Genomic DNA, 26071 nt, shown 5'->3' with positions numbered 1-26071 from the left:
TCATTTTAGCAAGAGTGCTTATCTCGCCTGTGACTGCCCTAAATTCGTAACACACACACACACACACACACACACACACACACACACACAGGTACGACCGTATGTAGATGCACACGAATGATACTCTTAATCACAGTGTATAAGGTTACGATTTTCCACATTTATAGCTCATCTTACTAATGCTCTCAATAGAGTCTTCTCTCGGTCGTCACATCACGATCGTTCCTACACAAGCTCCTATGAGGAGATAATGATTTCTCTCGGAAGAATCCATTTCTGTGTTATTTGCTAAACTGAAGTAAGTCCATTTCTCTTTGACTCGTGTACAGCACTCAAGTTTCTGCCGTCTAAGTGCTCTCAGTAACTGTTTTGTGTATAATACGATTGAGGTTCTTCGTTAATTTGTAATCCACAGCTTATGGACTAGTTTGTCTACAGCTCACATAGACTTCCGGATATTACTGTTTATGTCATATTTGTCTTTACCGTTTGAAAACGTAATTGTTCCTAAATAGTTCTGCAATCTTCAAAAATTTATGTCTTTGCGTCCAAGTCTAGTAACTGATTCTTTTATACTTGCAAATAAATATCCTTCATTTTTGTTATCAGTTTCCTTTTCCATAATATTCGATGGAACTCTAGCGTATAGCTTGCACTTTCCATAAATCCGGAAGCAGTTAATGGTGAATAGTGTACAGAAACCGTTATTTGTGTTTCCATGTTACTTTTTGTGTCCCATTCCTCAGTAGTTTCATCAATCACGAAGAAAATTCTTATCATAGGACAGCCTTATTGCAGTTATTTTACTACTGCAAAATCTAGGGAAGAACATTGTTCCATACTTTCACTACGTTAGATTAGCTCTTAAAGAATCATTTAATACCTGTCAAGATATTATCCGACCCACCAATGTTCTTAGCACGGGTCCTCAGTTTATTTTGTGGCTGTTGGTGCTTTAAATCCACAAAGAATAAATGTGGTGCCATTTGTTTTAAGTTCTTTCTCTACTTTTTGAAGTAAGTACATAAAAACCAAGATAATCAAAGTTGACATCACACGTGAGTCAGGCGTCGTTTCGCTTTCTCAATGCTCAAAACACGACGGAAGATACTCTTTGTCAAATCTGGGAGGCTGATGGGAAATCCACAATAAACGATGTGTCATGTTTACCAAGAATGTTATGTTGACTCCCATCCGCAAACAGACAATCAGTCTTTCGCCCAGAGTGTTATTCTAATCCCACTTGCAGCCCTGGCCTGCCTGTCACTGATACTGACCGTTTTTAGCATCTGAAATCACTCCCAGTACGCCAGCTGTTCCAATACTGGTAGGAAGTAACTGTTATCAGCTTGCTGTCTTAGTAATTGGCAAACTTCAAAGACGAGTGAACTTAATAAAAAGCAGCATGCCTGTATTCAGTTCTACACATTAAAAGAAAAATCACCAGTTATAAATTAAAAGTACGGACAACACTTAAAACGCGAGGCATAATCTTCATACGAATTTGGTATGCCTGTACAAAACTTGGAGGGAAACAAATCAGTAAGTTAAGATAATTATTTTCATTTGAAAATGTATTATACAATTATAGTTTTGTGACAATTATCTTTGAGGTATTTTTCACTGCAGAAATCGGTACCTTAAGAACAGTACATGTGAACGTTCGTATTGTGGACAACTATTTGAGGAATCAGGCATTCTCACTACAGCCCTATTTGGCTGTGACTGTGACGAAGACGCTATTTTTTTTTTCTTTTCCCACCCGATTACGAACATGGGCTGCTTCAAATACCGCCATTATTAATTATAGGGTTGCAGCCGTTTCGAGTCAATTATCAGACTAGTTGGGAGAAGAAATTCCCAATTTGGGGACTGAAATTATTTTTCATTTATTTCTGGGCCAACGTTGCACTTTATTTCAGACAAAGGGAATGTGTTGTGCATGTTGCTTAAATAGATTTTTTTATAGGGTAGTAATTTTCTTTACCTACCCTTCAGACGAAGTTGGGCTGTTGTAGAATCTGTGCTGTATTCATCACGTTACACACACACCACACACAGACACAAACACACACAAACACACACACACACACACACGCGCGCGCGCGTCCGCGCGCGCGCACACGATACCAATTTTCAATAAGTAAATCGTTTAATGTGACCAAGGTTTTTGGGAGGTTTCCCTTGGGCGTCAGGCGAATGCCAGAACTGAAAATCTACCTCAAAACAGTTCCACTTGGGATTTCCTGTGTCACACATCAAAACTGCTGAGGCATTTGGCTCTAAAACCGTAACGTTCGTTCCCAGCTCGTGAGATCAGAGGTGTTCGTTTTATGAGCCAAAGCCAAATTTCTTGCAGACTTGGAGTGTGGCAAAGGAAATCCAAAGGGGAATGTTTCGGAGCAGATTTCTAGTTTTGGCTTTCGCCTTACGGCCAAAGTGAGCTCCCGAAAACCTTGGTCATATTGAGGGATTGGGACTCTAATTTTATTCTGGGACTATGGGTATCACGTGCGCTCGGAAATGCCTCTTGCACTGGAGGAAGCCGTTATTCCACAGGTGATATACACTAAGAGATCAAAAGTATCCGGACACCTGGTTGAAAATGACTTACAAATTCGTGGTGTCCTCCATCGGTAATGCTGGAATTCAATATGGTGTCGGCCCACCCTTAGCCTTGATGACACCTTCCACTCTCGCAGTATACGTTCAATCAGGTGCTGGAAGATTTCTTGGGGAATGGCAACCCATTCTTCACGGAGTGCTGCACCGAGGTGCGGTATAGATGTCGGTCGGTGAGGCCTGGCACGAAGTCGGCGTTCCAAAACATCCCAAAGGTGTTGTATAGGATTCAGGTCATGAATCTGTACAGGCTAGTCCATTACAGGGATGTCCGTGCGTTAAGAACAGGCGGGCCGGTGTGGCCGTGCGGTTCTAGGCGCTTCAGTCTGGAACCGCGTGACCGCTACGGTCACAGGTTCGAATCCTGCCTCGGGCATGGATGTGTGTGATGTCCTTAAGTTAGTTACGTTTAAGAAGTTCTAAGTTCTAGGGGACTGATGACCACAGATGTTAAGTCCCATAGTGCTCAGAGCCATTTGAACCATTGAACGAAAAGCTGTATCACTGTTTTTTGATATTCATTTAAATGTGGGATCGATGGCGGTGTGCTTAAGGCCCTTACGGATTTTACCACGTCACTTGTATTCTACTCAAGTGACATCGTTGGTAAACATTACTACTTGGGTTAAATCATTTCCACATGCAGCATTTTGTATTTGGAGTTGGTTGTTTATTGTGCAGGAATCGGCTTTCGTATGCAGTGTAATCATAAACTATGTTAGAACTATTTTAAATGCTAACAGGAAAGTAAAGCTGTGAGGATGGTTCGTGGGTTGTGCATGGGTAGCTCACTCGCAGAGCATTTCCCCGCGAAAGGCAATGGCCCTGAGTTCGAGTCTCAGGCCGGCAAACAGCTTTAATCTTCCAGGAATTTTCACGTCAGCGCACACTTCGCTGTAGAGTGAAAATCTCATTCTGGGAACAGGAAAGTAAATTACCTGGAAAAGTTAGCCGCGGATGAACTAGGGCCTTCGAGAACAGATTCTTTGATTGAGAGAGTGATGAAATAAAATAAGCGTGACCAGAAGCGAACATTAACAAGGAAATGTATAGGTATCACAAGCTGTGTGGGTGCTGCGTAAGAATATCTGATTTGAAGCCAAGAAATTACTTCGTGAGCTAATACATCTGTTAGGGATCTTGTAAATTTCTCCGAAAAAAAATGGAAAAGCACGAAAACTCCCAGTTACACAATAATGTGAAATGGAGAGTTGTGAAAGCTTATACATTATTTCTTTAGTGCCCCAAACTGTACTTAATTACGTACAAAACAATTCAACAAAAACAGTTCTTTCTTTTGTCAGATAAATTGCGCATCTTATTATTATTTCTTTCATTTTTCAGACGTTATGTCTGGCTAAAAATGGAATGTGACGCGGACCTTGATCAAGCGTGACTTCCTTTTAACTGTACGGTATATGTTACATTGCATTTAGGAACTTTCGGGTAATTGAACATGTATCAATAATTACAGATTTCTATAGTTGTATATATACGTTTGGATATAGCTGTATTACGCTGATGTACTGGTGGATATTGTGTGATATGACTCCTGTGGTTGATAGTATAATTGGTATAATGTCAACTTTATCCTGATGCCACATGTCCTTGACTTCCTCAGCCAGTTCGATGTATTTTTCAATTTTTTCTCCTGTTTTCCTCTGTATCTTTGTTGTATTGGGTATGGATATTTCGATTAGTTGTGTTAATTTCTTCTTTTTATTGGTGAGTATGATGTTAGGTTTGTTATGTAGTGCCGTTTTATCTGTTATAATGGTTCTGTTCCAGTACAATTTGTATTCATCATTCTCCAGTACAAATTGCGGTGCATACTTGTAAGTGGGAACGTGTTGCTTTATTAGTTTATGTTGTATGGCAAGTTGCTGATGTATTATTTTTGCTACATTGTCATGTCTTCTGATGTATTCTGTATTTGCTAGTACTGTACATCCACTTTTGATGTGATCTACTGTTTCTATTTGTTGTTTGCAAAGTCTGCATTTGTCTGTTGTGGTACTGGTATCTTTAATAATATGCTTGCTCTAATATCTGGTGTTTATTGTTTGATCCTGTATTGCAATCATGAATCCTTCCGTCTCACTGTATACAGTATATTGCCTTTTCTTAGCCATGTGTTGGATGCGTCATGATCGATATGTGGCTGTGTTAGATGATACAGGTGCTTGCCATGTAGTGTTTTCTTTTTCCAATTTACTTTCTTCGTATCTGTTGTTGTTATGTGATCTAAAGGGTTGTAGAAGTGGTTATGAAATGTATTTATATGAGTGATTGCTTTGTGTATTTTGCTAGTTTCTGCTCGTTCTATAAAGAATTTTCTTAAATTGTCTACCTGCCCATAATGTAGGTTTTTTATGTCGATAAATCCCCTTCCTCCTTCCTTTCTGCTTAATGTGAATCTTTCTGTTGCTGAATGTATGTGATGTATTCTATATTTGTGGCATTGTGATCGTCTAGGGTATTGAGTGCTTCTAGGTCTGTGTTACTCCATTTCACTACTCCAAATGAGTAGGTCAGTATTGGTATAGCATAAGTATTTATTGCTTTTGTCTTGTTTCTTGCTGTCAATTCTGTTTTCAGTATTTTTGTTAGTCTTTTTCTATATTTTTCTTTTAGTTCTTCTTTAATATTTGTATTATCTATTCCTATTTTTTGTCTGTATCCTAGTTATTTATAGGCATCTATTTTTTCCACCGCTTCTATGCAGTCACTGTGGTTATCCAATATGTAATCTTCTTGTTTAGTGTGTTTTCCCTTGACTATGATATTTTTCTTAGATTTGTCTGTTCCAAAAGCCATATTTATATCATTGCTGAATACTTCTGTTATCTTTAGTAATTGGTTGAGTTGTTGATTTGTTGCTGCCAGTAGTTTTAGATCATCCATGTATAGCAAATGTGTGATTTTGTGTGGGTATGTTCCAGTAATATTATATCCATAATTTTTATTATTTAGCATGTTCGATAGTGGGTTCAGAGCAAGGCAGAACCAGAAAGGACTTAATGAGTCTCCTTGGTATATTCCACGCTTAATCTGTATTGGCTGTGATGTGATATTATTTGAATTTGTTTGGATATTAAGTGTGGTTTTCCAATTTTTCATTACTATGTTTAGGAACTGTATCAATTTAGGATCTACTTTGTATGTTTCCAATATCTGTAGCAACCATGAGTGGGGTACACTATCAAAAGCTTTTTGGTAATCAATGTATGCATAGTGTAGCGACCTTTGTTTCGTTTTAGCTTGATATGTCACCTCTGTACCTATTATCAGTTGCTCTTTACTTCCTCATGCTCCTTTGCAGCAGCCTTTTTGTTCTTCATTTATAATTTTGTTCTGTGTTGTATGTGTCATTAATTTCTGTGTAATGACTGAAGTTAATTTTTTGTATATTGTTGGTAGGCATGTTATGGGGCGATATTTTTCTGGGTTTGCTGTGTCTGCTTGATCTTTAGGTTTCAGATAAGTTATTCCTTGTGTAAGTGTATCAGGGATTGTGTATGGGTCTGCAATGTAATTGTTAAACAATTTAGTTAGATGTGAATGTGTTGAGGTGAACTACTTTAGCCAGAAATTTGCTATTTTATCATTTCCAGGGGCTTTCCAATTGTGGGTAGAATCAATTGCTTGGGTGACTTCATGCTGCAAAATTATCACTTCAGGCATTTGTGGTATCATCTTGTATGTGTCTATTTCTGCATGTATCCACAATGCAGGTCTGTTATGTTGCACTGGATTTGACCATATGTTGCTCCAAAAGTGTTCCATGTCTGTTATGTTTGGTGGATTGTCTATTTTAATGTGTGTGTTATCTATTGTCTGGTAAAATTTCTTTTGGTTTGTGTTGAATGTTTGGTTTTGTTTCCTTCTATTTTCACTTTCTTTGTATCTTCTAAGTCATTTGGCCAATGCTTGTAATTTCTGCTTCTTTTGATCTAATTGCTCTATCGCTTCTTGTTGTGAGATTTTACCTAACCTTTTTCGTTTTTTGTCTGATATTTCATTTCTTATAAATTGGGTTAGCTGTCCGATGTCTTTTCTCAGTTTTTCGATTCTGATCTGTAGCCTGTGTTGCTATGCTGGTTTTGTGGGTTTATTCTGTGTGTTGGTTGGTGTATATTCAGTGTAGTGAGTGCTCCTACATAAACCAGTAGTTGTGACTCTTCCATAGTTGTATTTTCATTTATTTTGTTGTGTATGATTGTGTTGATAGTTGTTATTGTTGTTTCAACTTGTGGGTTATTTCGTGGTCTATGGTCTAATGCCTATATTTGTGCCTTTGTATTCTATATATGTCAACTGAAATTTTTCTTCTATATCTAACATGTGTGTCATTTCATATTCTATTTGTGCTTGTTCTGGTTGCTGTCTTAGATTTCGTTTTCTTTTGATTGTTTAATTGATGCGTGTTGTTCTTTGTTTGTTTGCTCTGGGTTGTTTGAGTCCATTACTGTAGTTTCTTCTTCTTCTGATTGCACATTATTTTGTTTCAGTATTTGTTGTACTTGTTGTTTGATGTTTTCTAATTATGACTGAGGTATCCTGATATTTTTAATTACTACACGAATCTGATCAGCTACTCGTTGTTCTGTTAAAAAATTTAATTCTGGATACCTGGTAGTAAATGTTGTGTATACTTGTTATCTGTATCCAGTTGTGTTGGTTCCTAAGTTTGTTGCTTGGTAATAACAGAACATGAGGTGTCGGTCAACTTCATCTGACCATCTCATCCTCTGTCTTTGTTTTCCTTCTAGAGTGGTTTCAGGAAGCATATCCTGCAAAACACCTCTATTTGGATTTAAATCATTTGCCGTGTGGCTAGCAATGTCGTTACCATTGTGGACGGGCATAGGGTTCAAGCGTCGTCCCTGACCATGACAGCGCTTGTCCGAGGCTTCATTAGTTCTGTCCTGAACCAACTAATCACACTAAAAGGGGGTTAGCCCTGTTAGTGGTTTGTTCTTTTCGTCGCCTTTTGCGACTGGCAGAACATGCCGGAGGCCTATTCTTTTATTATTATTATTATTATTATTAGTATCATTATCATTACTGTTGTTACTGTTGGCTGTGGCTGTAGTTGTATAAACTTTTTGGTAAGCGTAACTGTTATACAGCAGACGCTATTATATTCACACTCTCTAATTTATCTGAATCTAAAAATTAGTGGATATCCAGAACGTATACTCACGATCCGCCACTGGTCTCAGGTCTCTTTTTCAAAGTTTTCGACAAATGCTGGAACTGAAAATCCCCTCCAAATTATTCCAGTTTGGGAGCTCGACTGCCCAACACCCAGCTTACCGAGATATCTGGCTGAGAAGATCAGAGTTCTATAGTAGCCGCGCGTTCCCTCACCAGCAGGGATTGAAAGTATGTACTCCTAATACTACAGCTGCTAAGTTCCAGAGAACCTTCGTAGCAATGGAACTGCTAAAAGTAATCAGTGGTCCCAAAATAAATAAAGACACAAACTCCAAAATTAACGACCTTCAATCATGTTCTGTGAAACTCCGGATAAGATAAATCTATCGGTAAATTGTTTCTTTATCTTTTCTTCAACTTCGGTATATTCCTTGTAATACAAAACTGCTTCATATGCCTTCGTTGTGATTGTTACACACCATGAAAACGGACGGGCCAATCAAAGCACCGTCTACTAACTTAGTTGTCTGTTTTGTCTTACTCTTATCTCCATCAGCTTTAATCAAGGAACGCGACGACAATATTGCAAATCTCAGACTATCTTTTGAGAAATGTGACACGTCTTTCTTCAAGGGCCTGTTATTTAAGACACTGTAATATTTGTTTGACGTCATTGTACTTCAAACGAGTTTCGGTATAACAAAATTGACACAAACTAAGCTACCATAGACACGCTAACCAGCGGAAAGCCAGAGAAATCGTCTTTATAAGCCCTGATTAAAGAAAATGAAGTATCTTTTAAGATGTGAATATGATTAATGCAACTTCTGACTGTCTGTGAAACTTCATTATTTGCCTTTAAAAATTGCTAGTATTGCTCGCTATATAGACAAGCAAGTAAGAGAGAGAGAGAGAGAGAGAACGGGCGAGAGGGATGTATGTTTGTGTGATCAATCCCTTCCCTCGAACATTTCCGCCCTTCATGCCTCCTCTGTGTTATCACAGATTGCAGTACATGCGACGTCCCTAGTTGTTTCCACCGCATTGAGTGGAATGCATAACTTCTGAGCAATATTCACCAACATGCAGTCTTGAATAGTTGTTGTCCCATGCGCAGAGAACAGCACGTGAGGAACTAGTGATGTATAAGTAGTTAAATTTTCTGTTGGTTTGTTTACACGGGATGCCATTCTCTTTTTATTAGCAGAATACAGAAACTACACGATTATAATCAACTTTATGAATCACATAAAATTCCCATTCTTCACGCTTTCATAGAAAAAAACAAATGTAATGAACTGCCTATTTGCGTAATTACTATCAAAATGTTCTCAATTACATGTCCAAATAACTAGATATTGCTAATTAAGTTCTTAACCGATACTGACCAAGGCAGACAACATGTATGTCCTCCGAGACTGCCGAACCAGCTCTGATCTTGCAGCCGAACCACTTCGCCCTCCTTCAAAGTTAGGCACGATCCAAAGACCTCCGAAATCCTTCGTCTGCTTTTACGTTTAGAAACTGTTTATTGTTCTACTGGTAGTTAACACTTTTGAAATAATGGAATGATAGCCTGCTATTGAGAGATGCTTTTATATGAAATTCAAGTAACTTCATTGCCTTTTTTTGTGATATTAATAACTGAAGTTAATCATTTCGGCGCGCTACTTCCGAACACAGCAGCCAGAGTAAGTGGTCTTTCTCACAATACGCGTACCGAACAGGCCATCTATCGTCGGTACTTCATACCACATGACGTCATCTTCCCAATTCATCTAAAGCCCGAAATATTACACATCCCATTCCTTCTGAGATTTCCAAAAATTGAGATATTCTCGCCGGCAACAATTAATTTAGCAAATACGCAAATTTTTATTCAATTTTTTATAAATTTTTCAGACATCATCTCTCAAGGACCATTCCATTCGACTACCCTTGTGATTCTTTGTTATATTTCAAAACTAGAATCTCCTTCATATTTTTTCACTCTCAAATCATTAATTAATTTATATAATCATAGTCTTAATAACAGCAGTCCAGTATTTCTTAGCCATGTTTCAATCACAAAATTTTATACTACTGTTAAGTTGTTATCGGGGCATTGCCGTTAATTCAATTCAACATAATATTTCTCGCGAAGAATTTACGTTGTTATCGCTTTTGGCACAGTGGCGTTCTTTAAATTGACCAACTATTTGTCATAAAAAGTTACACTGCTGTACAACTACTACCAGCGCTTTGTCGTCTCTTTGATTTGATGGAAAACTTTTTACACTTTATGTTTGTCCTCACTGTTATGTCGGCACCATGCCGTTCTCCACTCTCTTTTTATTTGAATGAGCGGTCGTGGTCTCGTTTCCTGAGCACGGGGTCCCGGTTTCGATTCCCGGCGGGGTCAGGGATTTTCACCTGCCTCGAGATGACTGGGTGTTTGTGTTGTCCTCATCATTTCATCATCATTCATGCCATTGGCGAAATTGGGCTGAGTAAAGATTGGGACTTTGTAAGGAGGCGCTGATAATCGCTCAGTTGAGCACCCTACAATCCAAACATCATCATCATCATATATCTGAATGAGTCATAAAGACGTCCACTTTACATGGTTACAAACAAAGCAAATTCAAATACGTGGAGATGGAAGATTATGACTCTCACAGTTTTTACCAGAACACATGCAACCATCCCAGAATAGTAACCCATACTGATTTCTCTGTTGCCCATGATTTTGGTCTTTCATGGTGAAACTCCAGACTTTCCCAACTGATGTTGCATTCAACTACAGTCAGTCGATTCTCTCAGCTCCAACCACAGGGAACAGCGCCAGTGTCGTTCCATACAACAATATATCATACATTAACTTAGTTTCCTAATAACTTTAAACAAATTATAAATAAAAATATTTTCATACACTATTACAATATAAATACACAATACGTAATGTTTTGTTTTGATTTTCGTTTTCTGTGAACAATGCCACTGTTTACATCCTATCACGAGAGTGGTTTTTCATTGTTTTTTCGGTCACAGCTGTATCCACTGTTTACATACAGCTGGGGCATTGCCCTTCGCGTCCTTAAGAGCTCGGTGCTTGGTCGCAGCATCTGTTACTGCTAACCCGCTTCGGTAAGGACTCACGCCACTACCTGGCGTCTCCTGCTACGCTCTATAAATCATACCTACGGAGGCTTACAATTTCGATTCATAGATACTGAGAGAACTTTTAGAATCTTGCTACAAGCATAATGCAGGAACACTCCCTTACCAAATAGTTGCTTCATTACACAGTATGAGGCATCATTCCTTCAATATTTGAGTGTTATTCTTACGAGAAGCCGTCTTAGCGGGACTGTATTCATGTAATGACTGTGCCTTTTCTAGTGACTTTCATATACGAGCATTATGCAACTTTTTGATATGTAGGGGCTCATTATCTTATCCCTAGCTAAACCTTTATTCCACATTCCTTTCATATTTGAAGACAGTGTGTGTCACTCTCTACACTTCATGTTACGTGGCCTCCTGTTTAAACTTCATTTACTACGTTTGTCTTTTATCAGACTTCCATCTCAGTATGTGTAGCCCCTTGTACTTAATAAAACGGTTGATGGAAACCATTTCGTCCATAAATACCACTTAATGGCCGACTTACACTTCGCTTTTACCTTTCTTCCTTCACTCTTCATAAACGATTGCCCGACTGTCTTGTCGCCTAATAACCATATTTCTTCTCTCTATGTAGATAACTGATCGACTTTTCTGTCGCCTAACATCATAACTCGCCATTTACATCAACCTCTTTGGCAGGACTACTCCTAGCCTATCAGTGTATCATAATTCATTGCAGCGGAAACTATTTCACCGTTTCAGTTCGTACTAAAGAGTAACGATATGTCTGTTTTGACATAATCTGTACATCATATCAAAACAACATTTAGTTATTTCTCCTATTTTTGACATCAGGATTTTTCTGCTGTACATTGTCATATCCACTTACCTGGCTTAACAACGTCTTCTTCTGTAGCTTTCAACTTACGCTTACACGCTATTTCATCTGTATTGTATATAACAGCCCTCGTCTTGCTTTCCTATTTTTAAAATATATTTAAACATAAAGGTTTGTTCATCGGTGCAAATATTTATAAATTGTTCCACTACATACTTAACAATATATTTTTTGTTATGTGTATTAACATGGCACTGGTGTCTTGTTGTAACTATATACGGCTCTCCTGCTGATGTAACTGTAATCCTATACTTTGTATATTCTGGCCTGTCCACATATATTCCGTCAAAGGACTGTTTTCACCCGTGCTGTACAGATGTCTATCCTGCTGGGTTACTTTGTTTTTGACATAACTTGTTTCTTTGCTGTCGCGTTCAGTGTAAGAAATTTTTATCATCTTAACCTTGATACTGAAGAATGTTAAAGAAAACAATTATAGTTCTGAATGAAAAAAGGGAAGAACTAACAACAGGAAAATAAAATGAAATATGCTACCAGTTACCACGGGCATCTGGTAATCCTCAATTACGTAACAATACAAAGAACATTATTGGCCCCTGAGGTTAGTATTCATAGTACATTTTCACGTCCTTGCTTGACTTTTCATCTAATAACTGTTGTGCGAAATTTTCGTGGTAGAATGAGGCACTTCATTCACAACTTTCTCAGATTCAACCACGTGAACTACGCTCCCCCTCCCCGCCACTTTACGGTGCCTTTTAGAACTTCACTGCTAGCTTTGTCTACCGTGGACGGATGCAGAATACTTTTGACCATTTTTTGCAAGCGACCTCTGAAAGAAGTTGGCTGTCAAATCTATGATTATTGATATCTTGACGTCAGTACTTTAGTCCCATCCTTTGTCATAACGACTTTCTCACCATCAAATCTTCTGTTCACAAATGCTTCACCTCTCTCTCTGGTTTGTGTGCTGCAAGACTAGTACTGATGTAACAATGTTTAAACAAATTCTTTGTACGTTTTTCATGGGTTACTGGCCCCTGTTCCTTCTACCTTTTTTTCAGGAATGACGACCTCACCAAATTTCGACTTTTTGTTTAACTTCATTCTCTATTTTGTCTTCCATCTCAGGACGTACTTTTTGCTCTGTTTCTATCAGTTTACCCTGAACCGTACGTGTCTTTACAAGAGGATTCTACATATGAAACATTACAATTAAATATTTCATGGTCGTTTTTGATACTCCATTATATTTATCATTACATGCTTTGATAGCTTTGCGTCACTCTTGTCTTACATTAGTAATTTCATTAATGGTTGTTTGTTCTAAACCATTTTGATCCTGAAAATCCTTATTTAACTTTTTGAATTCATAGTCAACCTTTTGACATATTTTTTACTTACAAACTTCTAATTCTTTACCACGATCTTTTGTTCCATAATCAATTTTCTTGCAACATCCCTCAGTTTCAGCTTCAAGATTTGTAACCTCTTGTTTCAAAGCATTGAAGTTATCATTGAGCTATTCCTACCTCAACTTCTTTTAACTCCTACTTATTTTCTTTTCTTACTACTTTTTGTTCCTGCAAAATTAATTTTAGCGTAGGTCTTATATCTTGATTATCCTGAGCCGGCAAAGCGTTAGCTGATGCTGTATCATCACTGGGGGCCGAACCGCACAATAACTCGTGGTTCGGTGTGGTGACGGCAGTGGGGTGCTGTACCCTGTTGTAGGGTTGTGAACCAGTGAGGGTTACGGCGGGGACGAAGTCTCTCCGTCGTTTCTAGGTCCCCAGTTCAATACAATACAAACCAGAGATTCCTAACTAAGTTCTTAACCGATACCGGCCAAGGCGGACAACATGTCTGTCCACCGAGATTGCCGAACCAGCTCTGATCTTAGAGCCGAACCGGCCAAGCAAGTTAGGAGCGATCCGGATATCTCCGAAGTGCTTTATCTGCCATCTCGTTTAGCAGTTGTTTTATTATTCTGCTGGTAATAAATACTTTTGAATAATGGAATAATAGCCTGCTGTTAAGAGACGATTTTACATGAAATACAAGTGAATTCATTGTTTAGGTTTTCTAATATTAATAACGAAAGTTTATCATTTTGGCACGCTACTTCCAAACGCAGTAGGCAATAGCGGAAGAGAGCCACAATTTACGCGGTCTTTCTCAATATACAAATAACCGAATAAACCATCTGTCATTGGTACCTCCCACCACATTACGTCATCTTCCCGCTGCCACCTTCTCAACTGCTCTAATAAGAGCTTCCTGTAGCTGAATACGATGGCTGTAAAGTCATAAAAATTACAAAATTAAAGATGTAATTGAAGCCATATGAAATGTCGAACGCAACCATTAGTATCTAAAAGTGGCCGTTGTCTGGTGTAAATATACGTACCGGTACGAGAAAAATTTTATTACTTCTTCACTAAATTTTATCCTAATTAACAATCAGCTATGATTCTGTGGCCTAATTAGAATGTTTTTGAAGTTAAAGTGTTAAAATAGGCTGGCTCGTAGACAAAATTATTGTGGCCAACTGGGAATAGAAAAACTGTATGAAGGTACAGAATTCTCACGCCATGGATAAAACATATCGACAATTTCAATAAATGTAGACGTTTCGAACCCTACACGAGTACCATCCTCATGATCTGATCCCCTGCCAGGACAGGACGGCAGTCGTCGAAATATCCGACGTCCGCTTGCTCTGGGCAGGCCCATTTAATATTTGCGGGCAGCTGGAGTCCTTTTCTGAGCAGCTACTGCGGCACTGAATGAAGGCGAAATATCTCCTTTCCCTACAGCGGATCTTTGAATCACCAAGAGAACTTCACGTGAATAGGCCCCATTCCGCAGCATCCCCCGTTCTGCGGACGTCTCGTTTTTCTTGCTAGTGGACGTAAACAGAGTTCACACTGTACGACTTCACTGGTGTCGATGGTCCTCTAGGCTCGTAGCAACGTATTAACGACGATAAACGAGGGCTGGTTTTTTGTTATGCTGGGACATGATAAATCGAATCTCCTAACAGGCAGAACTGCACTACGGCAAAAGAAAAGTGCAGCACACCGAACGAATCTTCAGAAGAGAGGGAAACACATACCACATACGAAAAAAGTGACACATATGGAAGATAGTTACAATTAACACGCAACTCATTTGATCGAGGCATATTTCTTTGGGCATCTAATACAATTTGTCTCGCCATGGACATTGGTGGGTATAATTCTTGAGTGGCTGGTACCTGCAATTTACATTATTCCTCACAAAGAAACTCCTGTAACTCTCCAAGAAATACTGACAGGTTACTTGTTCAAATAAGACCACAGTTTTTTAATAACACTGAACTCTCGTAGACTAACGGTGCACAACAAGCAGATCTTGCATATTTATAACAGAATGATAGCGTGAATTCTACTTTGCAAACATGTAGACTGTAAATTTGAGCATTATCTGTGACACTAAACGAACGTGCTTTGTTGAGATAGACCTTACTACTTATGTCTCTTGCCCACTGAACCATGGTCCTGTAGGGAAGCAGCCAACTCACGCCTTATAAAATTCACATCAGTCTTTCCATTGTGTGCCAGCCTAGTCCGCTGTAACTAGCTCTGACGTCATAAATATTGCGCAATACTTTAAAATGAAGTAAATAACCTGAAACGTTTCTAGCATGTCAGGAGTAATACAAAATCAATATGTGTTGGATATCAGTTCAATAACTTAAACCATTTGCGAAATTTGGATGTTTTTCTGTAAAAATCATTGGCGCAACACAAAAGAGCTAGAAACTTAAAAATTTATATTTAGATTCCTTTTGCATAATAATTTAATAGAAACAGTATTCTGGATCTCACAAATTAAAATTTTAGTTGAAATTCATGATTTTCTGGTTTTTGCCTTAGAAATTAAGGAAGCAAGATAGATTAAGTAGGCGAATAAATAAAGCTAGGATGTTTAAATTTAAGTAGAATTGAGATCCGCTATAATCATAAAAATGTGAGAAGTTTCAACAGAATAACTATAAAACTATAGCTATAGCGTATCTCCAAAGAGCAAGTTCAGAGCTCGTCTACTGCGTGTAGTGTAATTAAATTAATTCTCTCGCCCAAAATATTTGACTTAGCCACGTCAGACTTTTATTATGATTACTTACTTGGGTGCTGATTGCACAATTAAATTGAAAGCTTCATCGGCCATCAGCAAAGAAAGCAATGATTTATTCGATAACTTAAAGTGGTGCGTTACTAGCCCAGCGGCTAGTCGGGAGAGCAGATTTGATCAGGCGTTCCCTTAGCCGTCCGCACCGCGGCTTTATATGTAAGAACGCTGCGCGAGAAAAAGGAAGGCCCCAGTTCTCTCCAGACGCTGATTAGCGCACCACCTGTGCCGGGAGTCGCGTCGCGTCGGTATCGTTGATATAAACAGCCTCGGATGCAGTAATAAGTTACTCCGGATACGCGTAACTATGAAATCTTTTCGAGTGAAGTGTTAATTTTGGGATGACGTTAATGATCTATCTTTAGTTCGCATATGTCGTATTTTCACGTGCCACCGCAGGACAGACATTCTACCATTATTAGCGTGGCGTTTGATGAACATTATCATCAAATTATGGCGAGCATTCACTTAAACATTTCATTTGAACAGTTATAGTTGCATGAGCGCATTAGACTCTGAACTGCTCTGGTAGTTGGATTGTGTGGGTTCTATTTGGTCTGTGACTTTCAGAATATAGTGAACATTTTAGAGAGAATGGTTTTTGATTATGAATCCCAGACAATCTCCTAATTCCTCAGAGCTATAAGCTGTAGCTATAAATGTATTTCTCAGATGGAGTGGGCACTAGGAATTCTAATTACAGGCTTCACGTTTTGTTAATCACTTTCTGGTTGCCAATATTGTAGTTAGAGAGCCAGTGTTGAGAACAGGGAACAGCATAAATACAAAACATTTATTCTATTATTCCACCCGCCGCCCCACATTCCCACTGGAAACTACTATATAAACACACAAAACATTAAAAAACTTCCAGCATCCTTCATAGCACGACCAAGGCTGTCTGGATCGTGCGCTTGCCCTAGAGTTCCACGTCCGTAAAAACAAAATTTTGTTTAGCTCTGTGACTAGGTGCCTAGTTCTAGCGTTTCTGAATGATACCAGTTTGGAGACTTTCATGTCATGTGTCACTAATGAATATCTGTGTTTCGTAAGTTACAATAATTTGTGTATGATAGTATCATGCTTTTCTTAATGAGAGTGAGAAAAGGGAGGGAGGTGACACCTGGTGCTGGCACATAGCTTCTCCTTTCGGATAGTGCCTTGGTGGTGTACATAGATCAGCAAAGCATGGGAAATATCAGAAGAATGAGCATCAGAAGAATGATGCAGGCCTATTTTAGCAGAAAATCTTTTTTATTCTTAAATATTGATATGAAATTATAGACAACGTTTCTGAAACAGTGCATCTGAAGTACAGCAATTACTTAATTTGAAACCTGGACGGTGATAGCAACATACAAGAAGCATGTGGTTGAATTTAATATGCCTTTGAATATTAAAACAAATTATTCGTAAATTATGCTATTCGAAAATGAAGTTTTACCCTGTAACGGTGTGGGCACTGAATTAAAACTTCCTGGGAGATCAAAACCGTGAGCTGGACTGGAGCTCGAATCTGAGATCTTTACCTTTACGACCAAGTGTTCCAGAGACTCAACTATCTAAGCACTACTCATGACTTGCGCTCATAGTAATACTTCATCGGCTGCGAGTGTCGATCGTGAGTAATGTTGTGATACCTCAATCGGCAGAGTACTTGCTCGTGGAAACCCTGACTCTATGGTTCGAGTTCCGAAGTGGCGTACAGGAAGATTCAATTCTGCTGTTGCAGTATCGGCTGTTTATTCACTTCCTTGTGGAATAAAGAGAAAATGTTTTACTTCAGCTTAAAATTTTCCTTGTACTCTGCTTCAAAGTGGCAAAGCGTACGAAAAATCAATGTTATATAATATAAATAATCAGTTTTAACAGCCTAAACCAATGACGATGTCGTTCAAAAAGTTATATCTGAGTAAACCCAAGCAACGAAAAATATTCAACTGCTCAATTTTTTTCCAAATCATAATTGCTTGGTCCTCCAAAACGGAAACTATTAGTGCTTTTCCAGTCATAAGAGATACAGCGTTGTTCCAAAAGCCTATAGTAAAAAGCAGAAGAACGAGGTTCGTCTAACAAAAGAAAAAGGAAGCTGGACTTCAGTTTCATGCTCATCGATACTGGGATTACTGGAAACATTAGAATCTGTTAATACATAGTGACGTTAGTTGGTTTCCAGTAGTTTATAAGACTTTCTTTCCTTGTGCCGGCAGGTGTGAGGTCCTAGAGAGCCGCCATGAACCTGATCAACACCGACGCGGAGAACCGCGTGGTGCTGAATGTGGGCGGCATCCGGCACGAAGTGTACAAGGCGACGCTGAAGAAGATCCCGGCGACGCGCCTGTCGCGGCTGACGGAGGCGCTCGCCAACTACGACCCCGTCCTCAACGAGTACTTCTTCGACCGGCACCCGGGCGTGTTCGCGCAGGTGCTCAACTACTACCGCACCGGCAAGCTGCACTACCCCACCGACGTGTGCGGACCGCTCTTCGAGGAGGAGCTCGAGTTCTGGGGGCTCGACTCCAACCAGGTCGAGCCCTGCTGCTGGATGACCTACACCCAGGTCGGTGCCCAACCAGCTGCCACAAACAGATGTGACACCCTCTTGCAAAATGTAAACTTTCGCTGCTGGAAATGTCGTTACTAACATTCCGATATGCATGGAGTATCAAAAAGAATCATCCGATTTGGCACGTCTATATTTCTGAAACCATATACAACGAATTTTCTTTCTCGATAAACCGGAAACTCAAAAACTTTTCTTTCATACCTTTTCATAGGTGTTCAATATGCTCCCCTTGACATGCACGGCATTTGTCAGTGTGACATTCAAATTGTTCCCACAATGCAGAGAGCAGTCTTGAGTTACAGCTTCCGCAGCTGATGTTATGAGATATCTCAGTTCATTTATTGTTGTTGGTAACGGAGGCACAGAGTCTTTTATAAGCCCTCTGCCAGAATGAATTACATATAGTCATAAGATGAACATCAACAAAAGCAAAACGAGAATAATGGAATGTAGTCTAATTAAATCGGGTGATGCTGCGGGAATTAGATTAGGAAATGAGACGCCTAAAGTAGTAAATGAATTTTGCTATTTGGGGAGCAAAATAACTGATGATGGTCGAAGCAGAGAGGACATAAAATGTAGACTGGCGATGGCAAGGAAAGCATTTCTGAAGAAGAGAAATTTGTTAACATCGAGTATAGATTTAAGTGTCAGGAAGTCGTTTCTGAAAGTATTTGTATGGAGTGTAGCCATGTATGGAAGTGAAACGTGGACGATAAATAGTTTAGACAAGAAGAGAACAGAAGCTTTCGAAATGTGGTGCTACAGAGGAATACTGAAGATTAGATGGGTCGATCACATAACCAATGAGGAGGTATTGCATAGAATTGGAGAGAAGGTATCGGTTGGTAGAGGTCATATTCTGAGGCATCAACAGATCACCAATTTAGTATTGGAGGGCAGTGTGGAGGGTAAAAATCGCAGAGGGAGACCAAGAGATGAATACACTAAACAGATTCAGAAGGATGTAGGTTGCAGTAGGTACTGGGAGATGAAGAACTTTGCACAGGATAGAGTAGCATGGAGAGCTGCATCAAATCAGTCTCTGGACTGAAGACCCCAACAACAACTACAACAACAACAACAACAACAACATAGTCAGGTCCTGTGACCTTGGAGGCCAGTAATGTAGGGCTGAATCATTTGGTCCAGTGCGACCGCTCCATTGTTCAGAATTCCTTTGATTTAAAATTCCCGCACTTCCGGATGCCAGAGTGGCGGTGCCCCGTACCATTGGTAAATGAAGTAGTTCGAATCAGTTTCCAACTGTGGGAAAGGAAAGTACTCAAACATATCGAGATATGCGCTTCCTGTAACAGTGTTCTCGGCACAGAAGAATGGACGGACACCTTTCTCCGTGAAACTGCACAAAACACCTTAAATTTTGGAGAGTCCTTCTCGTGTTGTACAGCTTGATGTGGTTGTTCCGTCTCACATTATAACAGTTCACCTTTCCATTCAAATGGAATGTTGCTTCGTCACTAAATACTAAGCGTGGAAGAAAACTGTCATCTTCCGTCTTGCCAGAACGAAATTACAGAACCCCGCACGCTGTTGTTTGTCACCTTCACGAAGAGCTTGCAGTAGCTGAATTTTGAACGGATTCATTTGTAAACGTCGACGCTACAAACGCCAGACGGACATCGGGCGCATGTTGAGCTGCCGAGCTGCATGCACGGCGAACTGATTTCTACGAACTCCTTTTGAAACTATGGCGGATGCTTTAGCCGTCTGTGTCAGACACTTGCGAATGGTACGGTGATTTGCCTTTACACAAATAACCTGTTTCTTAAAATTGTTCTTGCCATCGCCTAACGCTCTCTACTGTACGACGATCAGCACCATACCTAGTGAGAACGTCAGACTGAACAGGTGTTACTGACCCACACTGCACAAAACGTAGAAAACAAAACACTCTTTATTGTCCCGACACCATTTTTAATAGAGCTGGAGTGGGCGCACACTGTTCCTACCTAGCGGGAATCATGTAAAACTCGAGACTTTACTCTTTCCAACAGCGCGTTGTTCACGCACGTGTCTCGAATAACAGAACATTTCTGATTTTCTTTAAAATCGGATGGTTCTTTTTGATGCACCCTGTATCATGAATTTCTCAGAGAAATCCAACTTTTCGTGCCCTCTACAAGTGGTGTTCTTTTTGATGCACCCTGTATTATGAATTTCTCAGAGAAATCCAACTTATCGTGCCCTCTTGAAGGAGTGTTCCAATTTCTCTGAAGGTCCAATTTACACCTTGGCTCGCTGTTGAGTTATGAGTCAAGCGGTCAATTGGAGTTTCACAGAAGATGTCCTTCACAGGTGGTGACGAAGCATAGCATAGCTCCAACAAATGCATTCGACCACAGGATAACACCCTGGAATATTTCACCCACACATTGTTCCTATAGCTTCACGTGGTAAATCGTGGTAGGGGGAACGTACATTAGCGTCGGTCACCGTGATATAAGAAGCGTATTCGATAAGTGGGGACTGTTCCGTCATACAAAAACATGTTCCATTCCGCTGACATGATGAACAGCGAAACAGAGAGTGAATGTAAGAGACTACTCTCTGTATTCAGTAGCTGACTCTCAATACAACCACCTCTCAAGGTTGAAAGAAAATTACGTGTTCTATTACTGAAACACTAAAACACTCCTTCCTCTCCATCAGTTCTAATCCATCTACAGTTCTCCCTCACTCACTTAACAAACTCACTCACAAACCACTACTACTCCTACACCACACCACTCACACCACGTTCACTGTCTCTTACACGAAACAGTCTGTTTCATTTCACTTCTTTCGTTTCATTAATTAAAAATAACCTCAGATTATTGCTTGAACACGTGTACTAAAGTGTAAACTACATAATTATCAACATATTTTTCAGTGCTATCTCGATAGGACAGTTTCATATTTAAGGTTGAAAATCAAACAAGCTGTACTTTGTTCCTCTAGTATATTACCAATCGGTTTTCGGATTATTAGGCCATCATCAGGTAGCAACTAGTTATTTACTTCACTAATTAAAATGTAATGTATTCTTTTTAATATACGAATGTGCGAATAAGACGAAGGCGTGGTATTGAGAGGTGTAACCGACAGAATTATCAGCAGGTATCAAAACAGTCAGCAGCGAGTCACATTACACGCATCATCCAGTGAGTAACTCTGTCGAGCGTGGCAGGATTCATTTTCTTCTCATATTCGTTTGAAAAGTCCTAATTTCTCTTATCTTCATGGTATTTACGAGAAGTGTATGCAGGTGGGAGTAGAATCGTTCTCCAGTCAGCTTCAAAGGCCGGTTCTCTAAATTTTCTCAACAGTGTTCCTTGTAAGGAACGTCACCTTCCCTCGAGGCATTCCCGTTTGAGTGTTGATCGAATTGACCGGTAACAAAACTAGCAGCCCATCTATGAACTGTCTACCTTTTAAACGATCTGGTTAGAATCTCAAAACTTCGATGGGATCCCAAAACTTCTATCAGCACTCAATAATGGGTCGCACTAGTGTCCTACGCACACTTACTCAAAATTCTCTCTACAAAGAGCATGTTATTTTAAATTGAGGACAATCGCAGCCAAACTTCTACGTTTCGAGAGAAATAATCCATACGGACTGTAGAAAACTTTTAAATGAAAGTTCTTTTACAAAGAATCCTTAACAACAGTGTAAAGAACAAAGGGATATCTTTAATTAAACAAGGTAGTTCCTGTACGTTAATGACGTGCCTAATAAGGTTGTTCACGGAATGGTCGCTGTGCGTTGATCCTAACATGAATATATCTTACCTCGCAATGTAACTGCTTGGAAACACGGTGCTTTCTGCTGTCTGTGATCCAGCTGCAAAGTCTAACTTTAGTTGCTGAGAGCTTAGTGCAATGCCCCAGACAACAAGCAAACTATTTTATGCACATCATTGAGTGAGACAGTTCTCTCAATAAAAATGACTTGAATCGAAGATGTAAACAATGCTCTCAGGTGAAATATTCCTTTAACAGGCTGTTTTTAAACTATCTGATATATTATTAACTATATGAAATTCATTTTACAACATTCATTAACACTGAAAAAGGGCAACATTGATATCAAATTCTTACGCTCATAATCGTCAGACAAATAATTGATAAACTTTAAAAATACCTTATAGTGAAAATTACAAACTACGCGCAACTGCAGTGCCACTAAATTAAAAATATTACCTTCATACTCTTTTCTAATCTCATTACATTCTAAATCACTAATCTTTCTCCTCTGTTCCACAATATTAAAACACAAATCATTTTAATTAAACATAGATGCACATAACTGTACGTTTACGTTGCCACGAGTTCTCTGGTCGGCGTCTATCTCTCTACTCGCCTAGCGATAGAACTCCTGCGCTCCTCGCTGCCAAGCTGCCATGATAAAAACAAACGCAAGTGGCTCAGTTACTGTGACCAAAGACTGTGTGCTTACAATAAGCAATTTAAAATTGTCACTTAGCTTTTGAGACATCCGTAGTATGTACAGATTCCAGAAATGAAAATAACAAACTCTCAATAGGCCTGTTTCAACAGCTTCATCAGCAAACAGACACTGATTGCTGCTCACCCTTTGCGTCAGATCCTTTAAGTGTATAGAGAGTAACAACGGTCTTACCACACTTCCGTGGGGCACTCTTCACGATAACTTTGTCTCACGATATCTATATCAAATAGAATGGTCGTAAGATGTTGGTCACTGACAAGGACTTCTGGTGCTAGGTTACACACTTGCAGCCCTTATATTCAAGTTTGCCCCAACAACCCATTCTGTGGGGAACCATCGTCAATTGATTAAGGTCACCCATGGGTAACACCACATCCTTCCCTCCCCCTCTCCCACTCGTCTCTCTCACGGAGCAATCATATTCAAGTACCTCATCTTCATCTTTCAGAAGTGGAGCACTTGCCTGGTTGGGATTCACTCTGGAACTGTGCATCATAGGGAAAGTTAACGATGTATCTGTTTGCTAACAACGAATTAATTAATGTTAGTGTAATTATGTTAAGTTACGTCAGTTCAAGTCCGTTTGTTAACAACACATTAAATTTACGCGATTTTCGCCTTTCGAGGCACCAGCAGAGTGCGCACCCAAGCAGATATGCAATTACTCTTATTTTCCACAATTTTACGTGTTTTTCCTTTCTTTATAACTTTTCGTATTCCCACTGTTTTACGTATTTTTCCACATTTTTGTCGTATTTTCCCAAAATTTTATGCATTTTATCCAATTACACAAATCGCTTCGCAACATCTCGTCAACATCACGGCGACCTTATGATGCTGTCAGGAAATAACGTGTGTCGAGAAGTATCCAAATTATGTATCATTACTGAGCCACCACTATATAAGTGTTGTATGTTTGTGTGTGTGTGTGTGTGTGTGTGTGTGTGTGTGTATGTGTGTATTTGTGTGTGTGTGTGTGTGTGTGTGTGTGTGTGTCAGAAGTGAACAAGTTCCTCTATTAGTAGAAATGATATCACCACATACAGTTGCCATCACAATCATAGCACTGCAGTTTCACCTTGTTGTGACCAAATATGCAACATCGCTATAGAGAAATCCCTGCTAAGTCACCACTAAATTACTAGATTGTGTGATATCACAGTTTATACTTTAAAACGAGGGTGCTGTTGAAAATAATAATGACGCTATTGCAAAAATCTGATGGTTCCAACAAAGTATACTGTGTGTATAAGACACAGAACAGTACTGCAAAATAAGCGCTTAGAGAAGTGACTACTATTTCCAGCGAAAGTGTCTTGTCTGTAGGGCAGATCACCCCCTCTAACGCTGACATGTGGTGTGTGTCCTCGACCGCGAGCACCGCGCTAGCAGTTACGCGTGATTGTATCCGATGTGTTTGCTGCGGAAAAAACACTGGTACAAAACCAGGCAGAACCAAACCACTCTCGGCAAAACGGTCCCAACATGTCACCAGAAATATGTGGACTACACTGAAGATAAGCGCTATTCCCTCACCATTTCTCTCTCTCTGAACCAATCAGAATGAAGCTCCACAACCATCCAAATTTTAACACTAGGCTTATGCATGGACGACGCCAGTCTCGTTCAGCCAGAGATTCTAAGCAGAATAAAAAGCCATTATTATTAGAAGTATGTGACTTTTCTGAAAGACACATAAAAATTTTGAGTGAGAGATTTACTAGTCCTTCTGACTGCTAGAAAGTCCAGATCTGTATTTTAGCAATATTTGAAGACCTAACAAATGCGTTTTTCAGGAAATTCTTAACGATCAAACAATCCCAGATCAGAACAATGGTATGGTAAAATAATTTTTGACTTGGTGTTCACGGTCCACATTTTTATTAAACTTCTTGTAAATTCACATATACTTCTTCTTCATTGTCACATCATCAAGAAAACAGTTTTGTATCAATCTTCATATATTTAATTTCCACTTTAACCAAACACAAGACTTGACTGTTCTTTTACAAAGCGAAATAACAACTTAAATTCTGCAAAGTGAAACAAAGACTGCTCTGTGCGCATTCGCGTCAAAACGGTTACAAGTAAATCAAATATTATGACAGTTCACAGAAATGAATACACACAACAACCATATTACTGTAATACATCGATACATCGAAGTACCTATACATTAATAAAACCAAATGTGAATAATGTCACAAAAATATGTCTGTCACTTCGCAGAAAAGTAGTAAGATATTACTGGTATCGAGAATTGCGGTTGGAATGCCGTAATGGTCACGTAAATAAAATTTGGGCTTCTGATGAAAAAACTCTTACTTTCAAGACTATTCGGATTTTATCCATGCCTAAAATGGTTACAATTTTTTTGTTTTTATTCGAAGACTTCGTGTGCTGCACCTTTCTGCAAGCATTCTTCACCATTACATATTTGACTTTCATTGGACCAGAGATAACTCATGTTTTAGTTATATCTGTTTTATTGACTGAGTTGTCCTTTATGAGTTTTTCTCCCTCCTGACTTCCTCTCTCAATAAGCAGAACCTAGTAATCAATTTTTGGGTGAACACACACGTGACGTCTTAACATCACTTGGCAAATAATGAAAATACCTACGCAACCAACCACTCAAATACAGTAACTTAACGATATCAAAAAAATATACAGAGTGATTCTTATTAACGTTTAAAAACCTCCAAAGCGACATAGACGAGTAATTTATTTTAAGACACATGTGGCCGCAAATATCCTAGATGTGGACTACAAGAGTTTAACATGTGACGTCACCAGATGACGTACCTCTCCGCACGTGCATCGGTTCAGTGAAACGATCTGTCGCACCTGATCGTTCCAACCCGAGTAAAGTACTCACTTCGCTATGGCTATAGGCTAACAGGCTTGAGTCTTGCGTCTCGCAGGCAGTGTTTTTTGGATTGTGTGGAACAGTTGTGTGTTTACGTTAATGTAAAATGTTCATTATTTGATTTACCGTTCTGACGGTCAGCATCGGTTTACTTCAAAGTACAGTACGACAAAAACCTACCATATTGCGTCATACGTAAATGAGTATAAGCTTCCGAATTACGTTGTTGCCAGTAAAT

The 26071-nt window shown here is 39.3% G+C and overlaps 1 protein-coding gene across 1 annotated transcript in view; it reads left to right on the top strand.

The window, feature by feature from the left end:
* Positions 1 to 26071, top strand: part of LOC124595754 (potassium voltage-gated channel protein Shaw-like) — a 408834-nt gene that overhangs the window by 122742 nt on the left and 260021 nt on the right. Inside the window, exon 2 of the mRNA XM_047134633.1 lies at positions 18136 to 18485. Within this exon, the coding sequence (XP_046990589.1) occupies positions 18159 to 18485 (327 nt within the window). The 5' untranslated portion in view covers positions 18136 to 18158. The remainder of the gene's footprint in view (positions 1 to 18135; positions 18486 to 26071) is intronic.

Source organism: Schistocerca americana, chromosome 2 (genome assembly GCF_021461395.2).
Source record: "Schistocerca americana isolate TAMUIC-IGC-003095 chromosome 2, iqSchAmer2.1, whole genome shotgun sequence".
Lineage (NCBI taxonomy): Eukaryota > Metazoa > Arthropoda > Insecta > Orthoptera > Acrididae > Schistocerca > Schistocerca americana.
The sequence above is the reverse complement of the archived record's forward strand: the minus strand, read 5'-3'. Positions and strand labels throughout refer to the sequence as shown.